Source organism: Triturus cristatus, chromosome 11 (assembly GCF_964204655.1).
Source record: "Triturus cristatus chromosome 11, aTriCri1.1, whole genome shotgun sequence".
NCBI classification, from domain to species: Eukaryota; Metazoa; Chordata; class Amphibia; order Caudata; family Salamandridae; genus Triturus; species Triturus cristatus.
In genome coordinates, this window is record NC_140594.1 from 302,443,025 (window position 1) to 302,462,073 (window position 19,049).

Consider the following 19,049-nt stretch of genomic DNA (forward strand, 5'->3'; position numbering starts at 1 on the left):
GTCACCACCGTTGGCTTTGGGTGGAAAAGGAGGGGGCCTTCTACTGAACCAACTGCGTTTGAGCACTCGTCACTGCCTAAGTGGGACTTTGGTTTGTGAATACTGAATCCCAATGTTATCAAGGTGTTCATCATTGTCTGGAAGTAGTTTAAGACTGACTGTGGTGAGCTTGCCTTCAACAGCAGTCGTCGAGGTAGGCAAAAGATCTAACCAGGGCACGCCTCACTGGTGTCTTATACAACCTCCAAGTGCAGTGGCCATTTATGGTCTGCCAGATGGTATCAGCTGAGCTCATCCACTCTGACATTGAGAGAGCCCGCTAAATGATTGTCCATCAGTGAGATCTTTTGATGGCTGAGTCATCTCCAAAGCCTCAGCACTTCCTGGCACAGCACCCATTTTTTTTTGTAACAGTTTTTATTGATTTTCAAGAAAAAAGCAAGAAGGACAAAGAAACAATCACATGGGCAGTGCAAAAAAAGCAGTGAGATAGCCAATATACAATGCAAATACATTCAACAGTATTCCCAGAGATCTTGCATACCCAGTCGCAGCCAGGTTCTCATCTGGCACAACACCCATGACGCCACGCCACCCTGCTTGTTGCAGTACTAAATGGTGGTTGTGCTGTCCGTCATGAACTGGACCAGCTTCTCCTTGATGGAAGGGAGAAAGGCCTTCATGTGTAACCAGCAGGCTCGCAACTTCAGAACACGGATTTACATCACAGGCTATCAGAGACCTAAGGCCCTTGACATCCATATCCAGATGACTATCCCAGCCCAGAAATGATGCATCTGTTACCAAAGAGAGCCTGAGGGAGGGAGAGACAAAAGTCTGCCACAGGTCAGGTGGCATCTATCAGTCACCACTGAAGGTGCCGGCGGGCCGGCCTCGTCTAAGGTATGGATGTTGTTCAAAAGACAACCCCACTGCTGAGACCATTATATGAGATTATTCCACTGCAGAGCTTGCGTGTGCCAAGGAGCAAGGGGAGCCAGCAAAATGAATGAGACAAGGAGGCCAAGAAGCCTCAGAATTGTCCTTGCCAGAACACGACTGAGCCTGATGCATCAGGATCATAACTTGAATATCCCGGACCTGTTTTGGAGTTTTAAAGGCCCTGACAGTCAGTGCCCCAGACCCTATACTGACCTGCTAGTTTCTGTACCATATGCCGATGGTGCTGGTAGTGAGACGCTGCGCCAGCCTTGATTTAATGGATGGTAGGAAGGCCTTCAATGCCAGACAAATGATGGCCCACATCTCCAACACACTGATATGGAGCCTGGCTTCTCCCGGAGACAAAATTCTCCTAAACTCCACCTTCTCCAGATGACCTCCCCAACCCAGCAGTGACACATATATCACCACCCTCAGCCATGGATGCGGAAGGGAGAGGGGCATGCTATTTGACCAACTGTGTTTGAGCAGCCACCACTTCAGATCATAAGCCTTCTCTTCCAAAATCTGGACGACAAAGGAGCGTTTACACTTCAATGGGGGAAATCGCCTCTTTCAGGTGGGTGGCTGACCAGCCCTCCAGGTAAGTAAAAAAGCCCCGAAATTAACTTGGTCAAGGGGTGATTCAGCCCCAATACTGGGTTCTCCCCTAATACTGGAGGTCCACCTCAATACAGTTATTACCAAGTGACCTAGTGTAGAATTCCTGCTCGGAAATCACAGCCCAGCCACAATCCACAAGCAGGAGTCATTTGGAAAGGGACACCACTGGAACAGGGAGATTATTTGCAGTGGTGTTTCTGTTGCTGGATAATATGCCTGGAAATGAGGAGGGTTAGGCCCACAGGCAAAGCTGCAATAAAACAAAAGCTGGCCACCATTTTTTCCTGGTATCTAGGAGTCCTTTATCTTTGCCTGGGTGAAAGTTTGGTGAGCTGGGCCTTTGCACACTCACTTATGAGGAGTGGTACCATTGGGAATAAGAGACTTTCCCCTTTTCAATGGTGCCACTCCCTTTTCTTTTTATTGCCCTGAGGCTGTGTTAGGACCCCAGACAAATGCCCTTATTGATACAAACTGTGTCTACCCTTCCTCTCACAATCAGCCCACACGGGGAAGGGAAATTGCTTCAATGATTTACCTGCTGAGGGTTGGTTTCCATGCAGGGGGAGGGGCGGCAATCCTCAGTAAAAAGAACAATCCCTTGTGGCATAGTGGAAGGATTCCTGCTCTGGGATCGTGGCCTGACCGCGATTAACAAGCAGGGGTATTTTTGGGAGGGGAAACCTAAAAAAGAGGGGACCGACCCCTTTCCAGTGGCACCTCTCTTTTGCCTAAGGGATAGTTTATGCACCTAGGCATGGACTGTAATAAGAAAGGGGAGCTACCATTTTCCCTGATGTCTTTTCCATCCCTTTGTGTGTGGGAAGGGAAAAGGTTAACCCTTTATTTGGCACCCTTGGGGGCAGCCCCTATACGGAGGGCAGCTCCTTCAAGAAAGTCGGTCCATGGAGTCCAAAGAAGGATTCCTGCTCGGGGGTCATGGCATGGTTGTGATCCGTGAGCAGGAACCCCTTGGAGAGGGTCACCATAAGAAAGGGGAGATTCCCCTTTCCAGCAGTGGAACCTCTGTACTGGGAGCTGTCCAGGAAGCTATATCCACCCAAACGAGGACCGCGAGACTTGTCTGTCTTCAGTACCAAGTCTTCCTCCCTGATATTATTAGAGCGTGCCCAGTGCACTTATATAATCAACCTAAGGCTTGAGGGACCCGGGGCTGTCACAGAAGCGCTCCATATCAGCTCTCGGAGGGGGTAGAAAAAGGGAAAGCTTTCTGACCAAGCACTGGGAGCTACTGCACACATAGGTAGTGGACAGTCTCAAATGTGCTCTAGACCCTGCTTCCTAAGGAAAATAGAGGAAACTCTCCCATTCTCATTTAGTCTTTAGTTTTGCATCATAAATAGTATTCACCATACGGTACCAATGGTGGAACTACAGATACTCATTGTCAACAAGCTCTTATGTTAAGGGAATGCCATCTGCAGGGTCCAGAGGTTCAGCAAGTCTGTATATGTGTTTAGTCTTGGTCTCATTTCAGAGTAACTGGGAATGATTACAAGTTTGCATGTGAGCCTCTTTATGCAATTTCAAACTTAACCTAACTCCTAGGCGATGTAGTCACTTCTACAAGTGTGATGGTGGCCATCTCATATCCTTCCAGTCATTGGCCTCACTCTGAACTATATGGGTCACCATTAAAATTGAGAAAGTAATCCATTTTATACCGTCTCTATCCTTGATAGTACAGTGAAGTTGGGGGGCCACCTGTGACAGTGGAATGGTGGCTCCTCCGGTTGAACACTGAGGGACTGGCCTCACTCTGGCGCGAGGACCCACCCACAGAAGTGGGATGATAGATCTTCATGCTCACCAGGGCTCATTTTTCTCTCTTTTCACTTTACACAAAAGAATAACAATAACATTCAATTGTTAGCCATTTGCTGTGTGTTAAGGATACTCTTCTACGTTATGTCATTGGCGCTTTGCTCATGTCGAATGCCTAATTGTTTCTTAAGAAATTCGAAGCCCTACGGATAGGCTCTCTCCTGATTTAATAAGATGTTCGGGCTTCCTACAAGAAGGTGCAAGCATAGATTGCTTCGAAGCAATCCAAGGTCAGCGCCCTTCCTCCCTGGTCCTGACCAACTATATTGTAGAAATGAAATACACTTGCATTTGATCAGCATTGTCTCTTGCTCTCCTTCTTGCCATGTAGAACCTCAGCAGTAGATATTTCTCGTTTTTGGTGAACGAATTCTGTTGCGTTTACTAGAAGCCACAGTACGATTAAAGACTCCGGGTATCGCATGTTGTTGGTTAACTGGCCAACACTATACATCTCTGTGACTGAAGAGTCTGATGGAAGCATTGTAGCATATCTTTTTTAGACCAGCCTTCAGTTGCAAAAACTTTGACACCTATTTCTATTTTTATTCACTTACTTTAACTATTTTTTTTATTTCAACAACTAGTTTCTTTTGGAAAAACCTGACAAATCACCCATCGCTGAATTCAGAAATTTGTATCATTTTCTGGAATGTGTAGCCTTCAGGATTCACCTGCGGGTTCACACCTCCTTACCTCACACACAACGAGTAAGAAAAAAACTCTTAAAAATAGGAAAAATGACCACCACTCTGAAAACTGCAAAAACGGTGGTGATTTATTTCCATTTTCAACTCTGTTCTCAAAGCTGGGAAGCTCACGGGGAAGCGTTTTTAGACAAAAAAACACACACACACTTTCTTGCACAACACTTCTACCCCATTTGTAGGGAAAAGCCTCATTTTGGTAATTTTTCTCGGCTCATACAGGTGGAAACCACAAGCCATGTGTAACTCTAGAATCCCCAACATGTGGTAAAAAGACCACATATTCGGCCTGCATTTCTTTGGTGGGAGAAAAGTAATGAGGACGTAAGCACAAACTTCCCCAAGCATCAAAAAACTGCAGCACGCAAGGGGTTTAAAAAAGAAAGCTATGTATATAAAGGGGATGCTAGAAGGAGGGCTGCTGTCTCCATGCTTGAAGCAGTGCTTCAGAGATTTCCACATGGCTAGCATATGCTGCTGCTCTTCATTGCCACTCTCTTTTATCCTCTCGCTCACGCACACACACGGCGACCCCACTTGATGCAGCGAAAGGTCCACCGCAGAGCACCAGGGCTGGATAGCACATGCACCAGAAGGGGGCCAGGAGCCCTTCATACCCTCTCTTATCCAGATGCTAATTAGATGGCTCTCACACATGACAAAGACTACCGTCTGGAAAGGCGGGAGTAAGGGTAGGTGGTGACTCTCTGCCCCCTCATTGCACATCCAGACAATACCTGGGGCTATGGACGGGAAAGGAAACAGCCCTGAGAACCCTTAGCGACTGAAAATCCACTTGCTCGTCAGCCAGCTGATCACTGAGTTCTGTGGGCACTGCAGACTGTGAGGAGGAAGTTAAACTGAAATAAAAAAACAAAACCTGCAGAAGCAGATGGGTTTGTTTATTCTCTTATGTTGTGAGAGGCAATTGAACACAAGGGTGCAACATACTGTCTCAGTCTGAATCAGGGCTGTGGTTCAAAGGACTCAATCTCTCAACGGTAGACCGTTTGGAAACCGCTTTTGTTTTCCAGGTTGGAATTGGTTGATGGTGTCAACAATGGACCAGTTATCTTCTGACTTAAAAAACGAGCGTAGCAATTACCTGCATGAGAATGGCGTTGGGTATATGAGCAGAGAAAATGAATTCTCATCGTCAACCCATTCTGAGCTATTTAGAGCGAGGCAAAAGACAGAGTGGCATTGAGAGTCCATTTCAATATGACCTTCACAGGTGAAGCACAGTCTCAAGAAACGGTGACAGGTGAGCTAACGCTGATGCACCACCTCATGTTTCAGGCCTATACAGGTGAAGCTACCCAACTTTGGATGGGGAAATAACGAGGACATTCGGCTCCTCTGATGGCTACATGCATATAGCACAAAACTACTGATTACAATCAGTGGGTTTACTTAATGAGCTAAACTTGTTGCACCACTAGAATATAGCCATGCAAAGTATTGAAGAAAATCCTAGTTAAAACCCATTCTCTTGCTTTTATTGCATTAAAGCATGGATGGATGAATGCCAACATAATTTAATACTTGACAATATTTGAAATAAAAAATAAGTATTGCCCCAGGAATCTATGGTATCTAAAATAGGTCATTAGAGGATGCAAAGTGGAACTGAAACTTTGGTACCCTGAAAACAAAATGACAATTTGGGCCTAATTTATATCTTGGTGAACGGAGTAATTACCATCACCATGGCAGAGTACTTTACTCCCACCATGGCGAGGGAAACTCTGCCTGACATGTTTAGAGACGTCTTCTGCCCCTGTGGACATCTCTTGCATTTCCAGGAATGCCGTCAATACGGTTCCTGGAAATGCATTGTAAGTTTGACGGACGGTGAAGCAGGATTTTCTTTGTTAAAAAGAAAAAAATAATAATAAAACAATGATCCCGTGGGAGCATTCTCCCATGCCATGTGGGTCATTTACACGTTTTCACTGACCCATACTGCTACATTTTTCAGGTAGGTGACAGGCAGGGAAAACTGGCCATGTGTCCGTCCACTCTACATATTGCAAGTAGACACATGACCAAGCCAAAGCTCAGACGGCCCTTACTCAGTCAGGCCGTCAGAGGTGTGTGCAATCGGTGGGGATAGAATAGTCTCTGCCGTCTACACACTGAATGTCCTCCCACCTCTAAATGAGGCCAGCAGACCATCAGGTTGGCGGAAAGGGTACTCCTTTGCTGCTGCGATGGAGTACCCTTTCAGCCAAAATATAAATCAGGCTCTTAGTGTGGTTAGAAAGGGTGAGGCTGGAGAGAGGAGAGAAAAAGTATATCAACCTTCCATACAGAGATAATATTGCTCACCATGGATACATCTACAACGTTCAGTGACACTAACATCTGCTTAGGTTTGGAAGCTAAAGTTTGTTATTGGATGAACACCAAGATCCTTCACTATTTCATGCATTTATGCCAGCTTCTTTACCCAACTGTTCTGCCCTGGGACAGCTCTCTCCTCACCTTTGCATCCTGCTTGGTGATAAAGTCCACAAAGCCAAAGCCACGGTGCGGTCCAGTGCCACTCACTTTCTTAGGTAATCTCACGGTTTTCAACTCTCCAAAAGTGCTGTGCGAAGGGGTGGGGGGTGAGAAGATGGTGAGAAATACATGGTTATAAGACAAGGCAATGAGATTTAATTAAATCAAATTCTTTATGTGTGGATTTTGGATTTAACATTTCTGCATAATTCATGCAGGGTGTAGATTACTGCACCACACCCCTTGGTTCTTCATATTTTTGCATAATACTCAACATTTTTTTTTTTAAACTTTGAAGGAAACTGTGCATTTTTTATCAAAGTATTTAACGTTTCTTTAGCATGTCCTAAAGAGAAATTAAAAATCTGACATTATTTCAGGAGAACATTTTCAAGAAATCTGCATAATTTCTACAAACAGTTAATGATTGTGAGAATTAGCTGCATTTCCAGTAAAAGTAAATCAAGGATGCAGCACGCTTTCAAGAACGAAAGCAGAAACAATACAGTTTAGTGAAAAATTAAACTCTTTTTCACATTTTCATTAAAAGCTCTAAGATTCTGCACGAATTGGGAAAACATATTCTAATGATAAAAGCAACATTTCCTTTCCTAAGTGAAGACAGCTGAAAGCAGAATGAAAATTCGTTTTTGCAATATTAGCTTCTAATAATAGGTTTATGTGTCGAATTTTAAGAAAGTCAGTAGAATTATAGATTTTCTGGTAAAGGCCGAATATACGGTTGTAACGTTTTTCTTTTTCAATTATGCAAAGGAAAGTTCTTTCCAACAGGGAAAGTAATGATATGTTGATCAATTAACATGTTAAATGTAGACTTCCATCTTCAAAATAGAAGGCACTTGGTCACCGCACAAGCTTTATAGTAAGCCATGTTGTTAACGAGGTCAGTGGATAAAATGAGGAAACATTGTTGAAAACAATCTTCGGTGGAGTAAATCTCATCTCCTAACTCGTGTTCCATGATATTCTTACAAACTGAATCTGCAACAAGACATCCAACAATAATGCGTGAAGGATTAGCCCAGAGAGGCCTGGCACATCCAAGACACATGTTAAATGAAATGCATGTATTTTTAGAGGGGTGCAAGAACATCTCATGACAGTCCTTTGTTAGGTGAACTTTTGCCTCGATATTCAGACTAGAAAACAGGTCAGTAACCGGTGGTTAATACATCTGATATGGGAGGGAATGTATTTATTTCCCTGTTCGTCAGAAAAAAAACCCCAGAAAAGTGATGGGTGAAAGGCGTGATTCATTCTCACCACGGATAATTACTCAGGGCTGCATCTTAGTCGACTGCTGTTTTTATCAGTGTCAGTCTAGATGAGGGGCAACCATATGCAATGTTCTAGGCCCTCCTCCAATAGGAAAAGACTAATGTGAAATGTCAGGAAACGCCCCCAGAAAAAAAGGCAAGCACAGACATTGTTTCGCATTTTTATGCCTCAGCAGTGAAGTGCAGCTTGAGTGCGATGATACAGTGGGCTATGAGACCCATGTCTGGGAATACCGGTCGCTCTTGAGGAGGTCACACATTGAAAGAGGAAAATGTTATAGGTGGAATGTTGAAATTATCGCAGCCAACCAGTTGCTTTTTCAGCAATGCGCCACTCCAGACAAGAACCACCTATGAGCAAATGCGACATACACAACACTCGGAAAGAACAGCCTTCATGTTTTCTACTTTTCAACAGATAAAATTACTCGAATGGTTCAAAGGAATACTTCGCCTTCAGTCATGAAGTCTGGCAACGATCCCACTCTTCACCAGAAATAAAGCGCCACTTAGCAACTACAACTCAAACTAGTCAACAGAGATCTCATTCATAGCCCAGCACTAGGTGTTATTATTTCTCTGTGTTATTTATATAATGAGGCCTAAGCTGCATAGGCAAAGAGCCATTTTACAAGCTTGACAAATCTGTAATCTTTGACCATATAGTGGCATATCATAATATATGAGAAAATATGCATACTAGTGTAAAACAGAGAGACAGTATACAATAGTGTAAAACAAGGTAAAAGGGAAGATTCATCTAGAGCATCGGAAGTAACCTTAAGAGAGCATGGTGTTGATAATACTGCAGGATGATGTGTGATGGGGCAACTAGTACCATTTATCTGTAGCCAAGGAAGACATTGACAAGGTGGAGCACAGCTACTAGCTGAAACCTTATCCAGAGACACGACAAAGGACCATTTCTGACATAAAAAGAATAGTTATATCATCCATGACGTATGTTACACAATAATTTTAAATCACTCATCTCACTAATAGGCACTTTAACATGGCGCTCAACAGGAAGGGTCTATTTCCCCTAGATGCTGACCAGCAGGGCCTAGACAAAGGATCTGATGTACCTTGCTCTTTAGGAATCACAAACCCTTCGATTTGCAAAATCACGAAGCCAGCAACTGCAATAGTGCGTTTTAGTAGTTCCTCAATCACTTTTAAGAGTCAGAATTTCCTTTTTCGCTCACTAAACGGTTTTAGCAACTCATTCAGAATTGCAGTTAGGAGAAGACATGAAAGAGGCATCCTCTTGTAAAAGAGATTCACAATCGGGTGTATCGATGATTTATACCTGTAATTGTGGTTGCAAATCATTGATCAGATACTGACACCCGAGTAGGAGTGGTATGCCATTTTCAAACGGGAACGTGTCATTGTCGATCAACATCCTGTTTAGGAATCACCCAATTTCCCCCACCCTCTTTTAACCCCAAATAATTTACGAAACAGGAAACATTTTTTTGAAGAAGAACCTGTCCCTTTAAGGGCCATAGGCTGCTCTAAAAATGTTCCTGTTCAGGAGGAATACGATAACAGAGATAGAAGTCTGCTGTCTCCTGCAGGCCTCCATCCTGGTGTTTGCAACCAAACGCAAGGGGTCGCAAACCGCAACCTGCCCAATTAACATTTATTAGATAGGTTGCTTTAGAACCCTCTCCAAATGGCCATTTAGCAATGTGACATACTAATAAACTGGTTGGGAAACAAAATTACGTGAACATTTCAAGAATTAATTGCTTGGTTTGCATTCAGTATTTGTGATCTATACTTCCCTGAACCTGGATGATTTACGTAGAATTGAAGACACAGAGTGCAAACCCATACACGGGTGGCACCCCACTCCATGTCCTTACATGTGTCCAGTTCTGGCCTGTCATGCGATATCCTAACTAATGCTAGGGGTGGTAGTCTTAACTTGATTCCATTGACCAAACCAGGCTATCAAACCTAATAGCAAAAATGTGAACTGGGAACAAAGCATGTGTTGGCATGCAGAAAGGTGGCCACCCTCAGGGTCAGATTAGGAAGGGGGCAGTCGGGCATTGGGCAGATGCCTCAGGGTCATCTGTGGGCCGTTTCTCAGTCAACCAGCCCACAGAGCCTTGCTGGCTTCCAGGCCCTGCCAGGCCCCTGAAATGTGGGGCTAGCATCATGGAGAGGCAGGCTCTTGGAGGGAAGGGGCTTACAGAGATGCAAGGCAGTATTGTACTGGCACTGGCAGACTTCAGCTTGGCCCCCGGGCGGACGACCCAGCTCCCGAAAAGCAGTGTCCCACTCCCCTACCATGCTGTCGAACTGGCGCAGAAGAAGGGGAAAGTACAGCAGCCTACTGGGGGCAGGTGATGTGGCCGTTGGGCCATCTTCACCTCAGCCACACCCTTTCCGCACAAGAGCCAGGCGGGGGCCAGGTGTTGTTCTGGCCCATGGGCCATGCTTACTCTAGGCCCCCCCATGTGTCTGACTGGGCCCAGCAGCAGTGTTTTCCCGAGACATTCCCACCAGGCCACCACATTCTGGTCATGGTGGGTGGGGGAGGAGGGAGTATGCAGGGGCTTCGCTGGGGGACAGGTGTTTTCACCTCAGCCCCACTGTCTTTTAGATCTTGTTGGAGGGGGTGTGCTTTTGCATAGGCCTCGCTATGCGGCTAGCTTCCCCAAAAAGAAAAATAGAGAGGATGTAATTTGTAAACTATGTGCGAGTCCCGACGTTGGTTCAGCATCCTGTGATTCTGAGCAAGTCCCTAAATCTCCCATGGCCAAAAATTAAAAATGAATTTGATCTGGTGCAATTTGGCTGGTGCGCATGTATATTGTTGCAATGCCTTTGGGCCAGGTTCACGCTATATAACACTATACAAACGCAAAATATCCAGCCACATTCTGCAAAGACCCGAGCAAGAGAATTAACGAGGACTCTTTATATAAAAACATCTCTATTCATTTTTAACATGGCTTCTCTACCTTCGCATGTTTAACTATCAATCACCGATCCTAACAGTAGCTTTAGTAAACATGTTCCTTCGAGCCAGGACATTAAATACTGGTTAAGCTGCTAAAAAAGACGGCCAGGTGGCAACCCCGGGCAGATCAGGTGTTGAGGCTCTTGGGTCATTTTACTTCACCTCGCCAGCCCTGCCGGGCAGCGGTGCTTCTAGCTTTCACCAATCTTACTGGCTCTACAAGCTTTAAAATTCTTAATATAACAAACATTTCCCTAAAAATGATTCCAGTGAGTCTAACCAAATGACGATCGATTAAAGGGATGATCCCGGGAAGTGGGCCACTATTTTCGGGCGTGATCCCAATCTGACCCTGGCCGCCCTCTGTCAAGGGGCGGCCAGGGTGCCCTGCTTCGATGATGGAGCAGCGCTGTGTGATACTTTCTTCCAGCACCCGCAGGCAGCGGCTGGTTCCTGGTAGCTCGCCCAGCTGTCGGGTCTGCTTCCTGCAGCCCACGTTAGCGCGAGACCCGCCACACAACATACGCGCAGGATGTGTACGTTTAATGAGGACCGGAGCACATGAAACCACTTACTGCTTCATTGGCAAATCTGTACACAAACAGGGGGCGTTCACAAAGCGCGGGCTGGGGATAAACATGCTAAAGGCCGCAAATGCTTTCGCGAGATGATATAAACTAAATCCAGAGAGTTAACCCGGCGCACCGCCAGCATGCCCAAGCATTCATCTTGTCAATTTCCTCAGGGCGACATGGCGCGTACGGCGAGGGTTATGAATGTGGAAAATGAAACGGCACGTCCGGCCTGCGGGGCTCCGGCCCTCCCCGGCTCCTGCCTGCCTCCTGCCGCCCCTGCCTTCCCCTGGAGCTGAGGGGCCTACGGTGGAGGGGAGGAGGTGGTCGCCGGAGGCTCTGGCGCTAAACAGAGGCGTGAGGCGTCTGCACGGGGGCAGAACCGACTTCCAAAGGCGCCGGAGTGACAGAAGTGGGCCGCGGGAGACGGGGTGCAGAGCAGGAGATATGGAGCCGCTCGAGCACACCTTCTCCAGTTTCCTCGCTAGGCCAAGCCTTCCACAGTACAAATGGAAGAGGAGACTGGCGTGATGGGGAGGTGACAAACAAGCAAAAACGTAAAAAGGTAGCATACGTATACCAAAGAAAAAGAAAAAAATCACGGCTGGGAGGAAACATTTTGTGCAGAGGGGAAACGAGCAGAATGGAAGGTAGACCAAAAACCATTCGAGGGGAAGAAGAACGCGGGAGGGGAGCTGGGGGAGAAAGGAGGAAGGAAGAGTGAAAGGGTATAATGAACAGAAAAAGGGGCGGAAATAAAAGAACGAAAAGGGAGATCCGAAAGGAAAGTGCGAAAGAGATAAAATCAAGGTAAAGTAGAGGAAGGGATGAGTATGTAAAGGGTCGGGCTATGAGAATAGAGGAAGAAGGGATAGACTGGAAAGGGGAGAAGTAGGTAAAAAAGGAAGAGAACAATTTTAGGCAGGTCATTAAAAAAAAATAGTGCTATTGTTGTTATTTGGCACTTGCATAGCACACAACACTACAGACTTACCAGCTACTATCCTAGGTAATGTATTGCATTGCCATTTCTATAGGGCGTTCCTACCCATCACAAAGCATTTGCTAGGCACCACAACCACAACTGGGGTAATGTAGAAGTGTGTCAACATGGACTTCATCTTGCCAAATAAGGACTGCATTTACGAAGGTTAGACCTCATCCGATTTGTAAGATAATGTTGCTACTGAATATCATCACCAGAATGGAATGCACTTCAGAAGACTCAAAAACACAAAAGTGATGGGGGAATGCTTGCAACAGGTATCACCAGCAACATCTCTGTATCCAGGATAACTTGAATCTAATGTTTTATTTTCACGTCCAAGCAAGGCCCTGGAATCCAGTGGAATTGAGTAGACATGCCTTTTAATAAAGAGAATCCTTCCACTGTGAATACCATAACTAATCCTAGGAGGACAAACCCCAATGGAGAATCAACTGTCTTCATATTTTACACAAAACAAGAAGAAGTCCACACAGGCTTGACCTATGGCCTGATTAAGAGTTTGGGAGATGGGATACTCGCTCATAAATGTGACAGTATTACCTGTGCCACAGGATAATGCACTCGTAATACGGCAGATGGAATATCTGTGATGTTTGTGATGGAGTATATCATGTGCAAAACTCTAAATGAGGCAGACAGAGTGCCCTAAAACATTAACACAGCCTCACTGTTTCGGGAATTCATGCTAATCAACCATACAAGTATGTGCACACAAGCCTCCTCAGTCTCCTGACACGTCCACCTACAAGAGGCATTTTGTAGGGTAAGCATGATGTGACAGAAAAGCAATGTGAGGATTGTTTGAGGCGGGTCATTCGAGTGAGAGGAGGTCGCAAGTGCAATCCCTATAAATCAACTTGATAACTCTCTTTTGCACAGGTAGCCATAGAGGCAGTCATATCTTCCCTCAAATTCTATCTTTTGTCACTCTCTAGCCTCCCTGTCGCCTCCTATTGTCTACTTGGGGAGAAGGGACATGCAGGGGCTCGAGGAGGAAGCCGAGGCAAGGAAATGCCAGAAGTGACAAGGGAGGAAGAAGACAGCACTCGTGACTGGATTCCACACACACAGCAGTAATATCTACAAAATTATACTCAAACACCGGCACTTTCTACATCTGGACAAGTCCGTAGCTAAACATATTACCAAAAAACCAATGGTAGCACATAGGAGAGGTATCACCTTACGCAATATTTTGTGTCCCAGCTATCTACCCCCCAAAAGTCAGACCACAACTTGGCTCCCAAACAAACCTAAGGGTTTTTTCAAGTGCACACAGTGCAATGTTTGCCCATTTGCTTTGAACAAACTAACGGAATTCAAATACAATACTCAAGTGAAGTACACTGTGCGTGAATTTATAAACTGCAACACCAGTTATGTGGTCTACTGCCTAATATGTATATGTGGGCTTATCTATGTGGGTAGCACACTGCGTCCTCTTAAGGAGAGAATCCAAGAACATATTAGGGCAGTCAGGAATAACAACAGAGAATATCCCTTTGCAGTTCACTTCAATGACGCGCATCCGACAACAAACATGAAGGATATTCGATTTCATGGTATTACTCAAATTAAACCACAACAGAGAGGGGGGGACCGACTGCTCAGCTTACGTAGAACTGAAACACAATGGATCATTAGACTGAGAGCGGTCGAACAGGGTCTAAATTTTGATAAAGAACTACATGTTTTTCTGTCTGAGTGATCCCTCATACCTTGAGCTGAGGATCATAGAGGTACTACTGTTGTGTTTTAGAGAATGTACCAGTACCAAATGTCATGCTATGCGACTAACATCACTAGACTTATAGTAATGTATAATGTGTCTTATGGACTAGGAAATGTGAAGAGTTAACATATACGTGGTATTATTGTAACACAGAACAATGGCTTTCCGGATTCTGTGCTATATTCTCATGCTGACATTATTGTTGATGCATAATTAGAACAATGTTACTACTAACTGATGGAATGTTGCTATTTGTATTGAGTTAGTTGTTGTGGATCTCATGCGTGGGAATATAAACCTGACATTGTATTGAGAGACTTCCACAATGCTGACCCAAATTTTGGCTTGGAACTAGGCATCCCTTATCCAACATGTGTGAAATAAAACTGTGTAACTAGATTGTTGCCATGAGCAAGAACATGACGTCATTGCATACATTATGATGTTTAATCTGTCTGTGGTCTCAGATATTGTCTTGCGTCTTTATCTAAAACAGCATAGTCTGAAATAGGTATAATGCTATACTAACTCTGGGCAATGGTGGTTTAGGCCTTTTCACTTTTGTCTTTTCTTTTCCCTTGAAATCTTACAACGATATTTTCTGCACAAATTTTTACACCGATGTAAGAAATTCTCAATTATTACTTGTGTTACTTTTTGGTCTCTTTTCCTTCTTTTCTTTTTTATTAAAATAATGGTTTTCTTTAGCGCTTCTTAAACATCGAATACAGCACCAAGGCATGTTTAACACAATAAGTTTGGAATGGTCAAATGAGATATATTGCTCTCTTCCCATTCCAATATGGCGACCATACTGTTAAACGGAAGTCTGTCATCTAATCTGATTTCCTACTCGTGAATATGTAGTGAATACTTCCGGGGTACAATTGGTTCTTAAACAGACCTCGGGCGGGTCTACACGATGCAGGAAGTCCACGGACGGCAGGAATCTCGGGACGTTACGTATTGTGAAACCGGAGGTAAATGAGATGGGTAGTTAGTACATGACGGGAGGACCGTGTTAGTGGTTGGCAACTGGAATACCTGGAATCTTATAGGGATTGGAAGCTGAGTATCGTTCTGTCAATTTTGGGGCAATGGTCATGGCTCGCAATACAAGTAAATGTATGACTTTAAATGATGGAAGGATATATTTAAAACATACGTCCAGGAACTATCTTGGGGGAAGGGGGAAAGGGGGAGTGCTCCTCTGTTTCTGGGAAAGCTTGCTTTAAATATCACAGGCACGGTGGACGGCTCCGTGTTCACTTTTCTCCCGCGTCTTAGCCTGACACTCCGTATTCTTCTCCCTTTAATTACGTTAACTCCTTTCCAGCTTTCTAAAATATAAATGTTTGGGTCTAAAATGCTAACCGGACTATGTGAACATGTGACAATAGATATAGTTTGGTCTCAACTTTGACTTATCAGTCACACCCTTATTTCCATTATTGAATCATAGGATCTTATCATGGTTCCTTGAATTTTCGAACAGACTGGATGCTTGACGAGAGCGGAGCATAAGCTTGCAGAAACTTTCGTAAGTGTCATCTAGTCAGACATAACTCACCGTCATTGCCTGAGAATTATGGGAATTTTTTTTATTCTATAACAAAAGTGACTTTTTACATTACTTACTTTTTCCATACATCCCGTTTCTCTCCTGTCATAGTTATATACCTTTTTGAAGATACTTGTATGAATATCCATCACTTTAGGAGGTGAGACAGCAGAGAACCAGCACCTATCGCAAGCAGGATTTCTGTGAGTAATGGCAGCCTATTGGTTATGCCTCTAATGGATCTGGACTTATAAGCACTTAAAATTAATTACTTTTAGACTGTAACACTCCACGCAAACCACGATCTGCTTAAGGTTCACATATAATAATGCCCATTTCTTGCACTGTTCTTAGGGGTACATGAGACACGGTCGTCTATGTATTAATGAGAATTTCTGTTTTTTACCTTACTTCCAGTCTATGCCTATCGCTCGAACCCCTTTATGAAATTGTTCACGGGACTCCAATATTCTCCAGGACTTTGGAGAACTTAGGTGACCCAGCACAAGATAGCCGTATCCGAATAAAGCTGAATTAGGTGATTCTACAACTGTTTGGCTAAATAGTTGTATAAATTAATGAATGGGCTCAGGCCTCAGAATTATTAATACCTGACATAATCGATTAACTTTGGTGTTGCTAAGATTGGCTCGCATTTTGTTTATCTCCAGCTTGATATACTTCTCTATCAATATATGGAAATTTGGACATCCGGATTCCCCAACAGAATTCTTAGGACTTCGGAGAATACAGGGGATTAGGCCGACTTTAGCCATCCCTATTATCTTCAGAGCACCGAAATTAAAGGTGAATTTATTAAATGTTGATTATATAGTTTTTTAAATTTTTAAAACTTAAACTCTATGACCCGTTATATATTGGGTCAGTAGGGGTATTATGTAGAATTATTTTAGTGTTCACATAATGCTCTTCCTCCCTTTTTCTAAGCAAGGGAATCTGCTTCTATTTAGCTTTGGAAACACACGCTGGCTTGTGGGTCTCCGTACACATACACTAGGATATAAGGTTTTCCTCACTGGTCAATATTCTTTGCTTAGCCTTCTCTAATATATGGACACTTGTTTCGCTGGGTGTACTTTGGAATCTTTCTGTTCTATAGTTCCTATTCTGCTTAGGATTTTTCACACTTCATCTGTTGCCTCAACCTTTTCGTGTTTTTCACTTATTCATTTCTGTGGTCACAGGGTTAACTCCAAATCTAGAAATCCTTTTTAAATAGTTTTCTGTTATTGACTATTTTTAGGAGAAGAAAAGAATTTTTAGAAATAGATAATTAAAGCCTTTTTCGCATCTACGTCAGAACACTGAATGTATCATCCATGATTACTTTACAGCCTTGAGGAAGTCACGGTGGTGACGAAACGCGCGTTGGCTGTTTCTGATACAACGTTCTACGTGTCAAGTTTTGTGTCTACAAAAACTGCACAAAAGGAAATATGTATATCAACCTTTTATGACATGGGATGTAACATGTTAGATGAATTACTTTGTGTCTGATAACTATTAAATGTATGTTTACAGCATATACTCGTACGTCTCATAACATTTTCTATGTCAAGCGGTTATCTCTCTCTATTACTTGGTGCTTGCAGTTTATGAGATTAATTTCAAACAAATGTGTTTGGTCTTACTTTATTAGAGTGCCGGGGTTTCTCTGTTTGTTTGTGCTACGGGCCAAGTTGACCTGTTTGATTGATATCCATGGTAGTGGGATATCTGACCTCGAGTTGGCACCTTTGAAATGTTTGTTTCATCACTAAACATGTGTCCTGTATCGAAATGCCTCTTCATCTGACTCAAGTGTTTATGTGATTGTGCGACTCAATATCCACCACTACCTTGTGTGTTGGTCAGAGGAAGAAGACAGCACCTGCAGCAGAATCCTGCAAAGGGATGTCTAGACTCAGAGTTGCCTCCTGCATTGCATAGAAGACATAAATGTGGGGTTATAGAAAAGGACACAGATTGCTCATCTGTTCCCACACCAGGCACTGATCTCGGCCTACCGGTAAGCCCATCGAAGACAGAAGACTGGCCGAGCTGTATAGAGGACCTCATCACTCGCTCCTTGGAAGTGGGAGTCTCTGTTGCTGCTCTGTCATTCACTCACCCCGGCAGAAGCATGCCTTCAGGGTGGGAGCCACAGCAAGTAAACGAGATTCCGGAGCAGGGCTCAGGAAAGAGCAGTTCCATAATAATGGCAGCACAAAAGCAGCTACAGGATAATAACTCCTTGCATGATGGTAGCACATTCCAGGCATACAATGGTAAAACAATAATGGCAGGACAACCAGGGTGTTTAGCAAAAGTGTGCACAAGTATGCAATGGCAGAACATCCCAGTGTAAAGATTAAGTGTTGAGTACTTCAAGATAAGTTTAATTTATTGTGGCAGAAGAAGCAAGGCCTTTCTCTTTCCTTCCAAGCATATCATAACTATTCACCTTGGTCCCAGAAGCAAAAAGGAAAGGCATTCAATAACTGAACAAACAATAGACACTGCACATTAACACAAAACCCAGCAGCTACCCACCTACACATCATCATACTCCAAAACAGGAGACGTTTCATATTTCATTCCACAGAACAAAAATGTGTTTCCCTGAAACCACAAATGGGAAAGTCACCCTATGACTGAACAGGTATGATACACTGACATATGACGGGAGCACACCTCTGGCATAAGACAGTATATTTTAAGGCACACTATCAACCTAAGTGGTATCTTGGCACTATTAGCAGATAATGGATGCATATTGCTTACCAGCTCAATGCTACTCATTTCATCTGCCTTAGATGGAGGGCGGCCTACTTTTGCATACTTCCTCCAAGTACCAGCTATTCCGCAACTGCGTGCTCCACTGGAGACGTTTTAGCATTTTTATTGATATTTTAAGATGGAAAAAACAAGCAACATGTAGCAGTGTACATGATAAGGCATACGCAGTAACACAATAAAAATAACAAAATGACGCCCCAACATCATACAACCCATCATATTAGTATCACTGAGTGGTGAATGTTCAAACATGTATGATATTATCTGACCTGTTGTGGGTGGGAGGTGTCAGGGGGCTCAAATCTATTTGTTATGCTAACAAGTTGCAGCCAAATTTCAGACTTTAACTCCACTTGGGCATATAAGAGACCAAGGCCGCATGACCTTATCTGGACCAATGGACATCTAGCTACCGATTCCGTGTGTGTTCCATTGGAGAATTAATACTAAGACAGTTTCATAAAGTATTGTTTTCTGT

General features: G+C 43.8%; 1 protein-coding gene across 1 annotated transcript in view; it reads right to left on the reverse strand.

Moving 5' to 3' along the window:
* RBM19 (RNA binding motif protein 19) overlaps positions 1-19,049 on the reverse strand; it is a 420,351-nt gene that overhangs the window by 174,221 nt on the left and 227,081 nt on the right. The window contains exon 22 of the mRNA XM_085635231.1: positions 6,606-6,711. Within this exon, the coding sequence (XP_085491357.1) occupies positions 6,606-6,711 (106 nt within the window). The remainder of the gene's footprint in view (positions 1-6,605; positions 6,712-19,049) is intronic.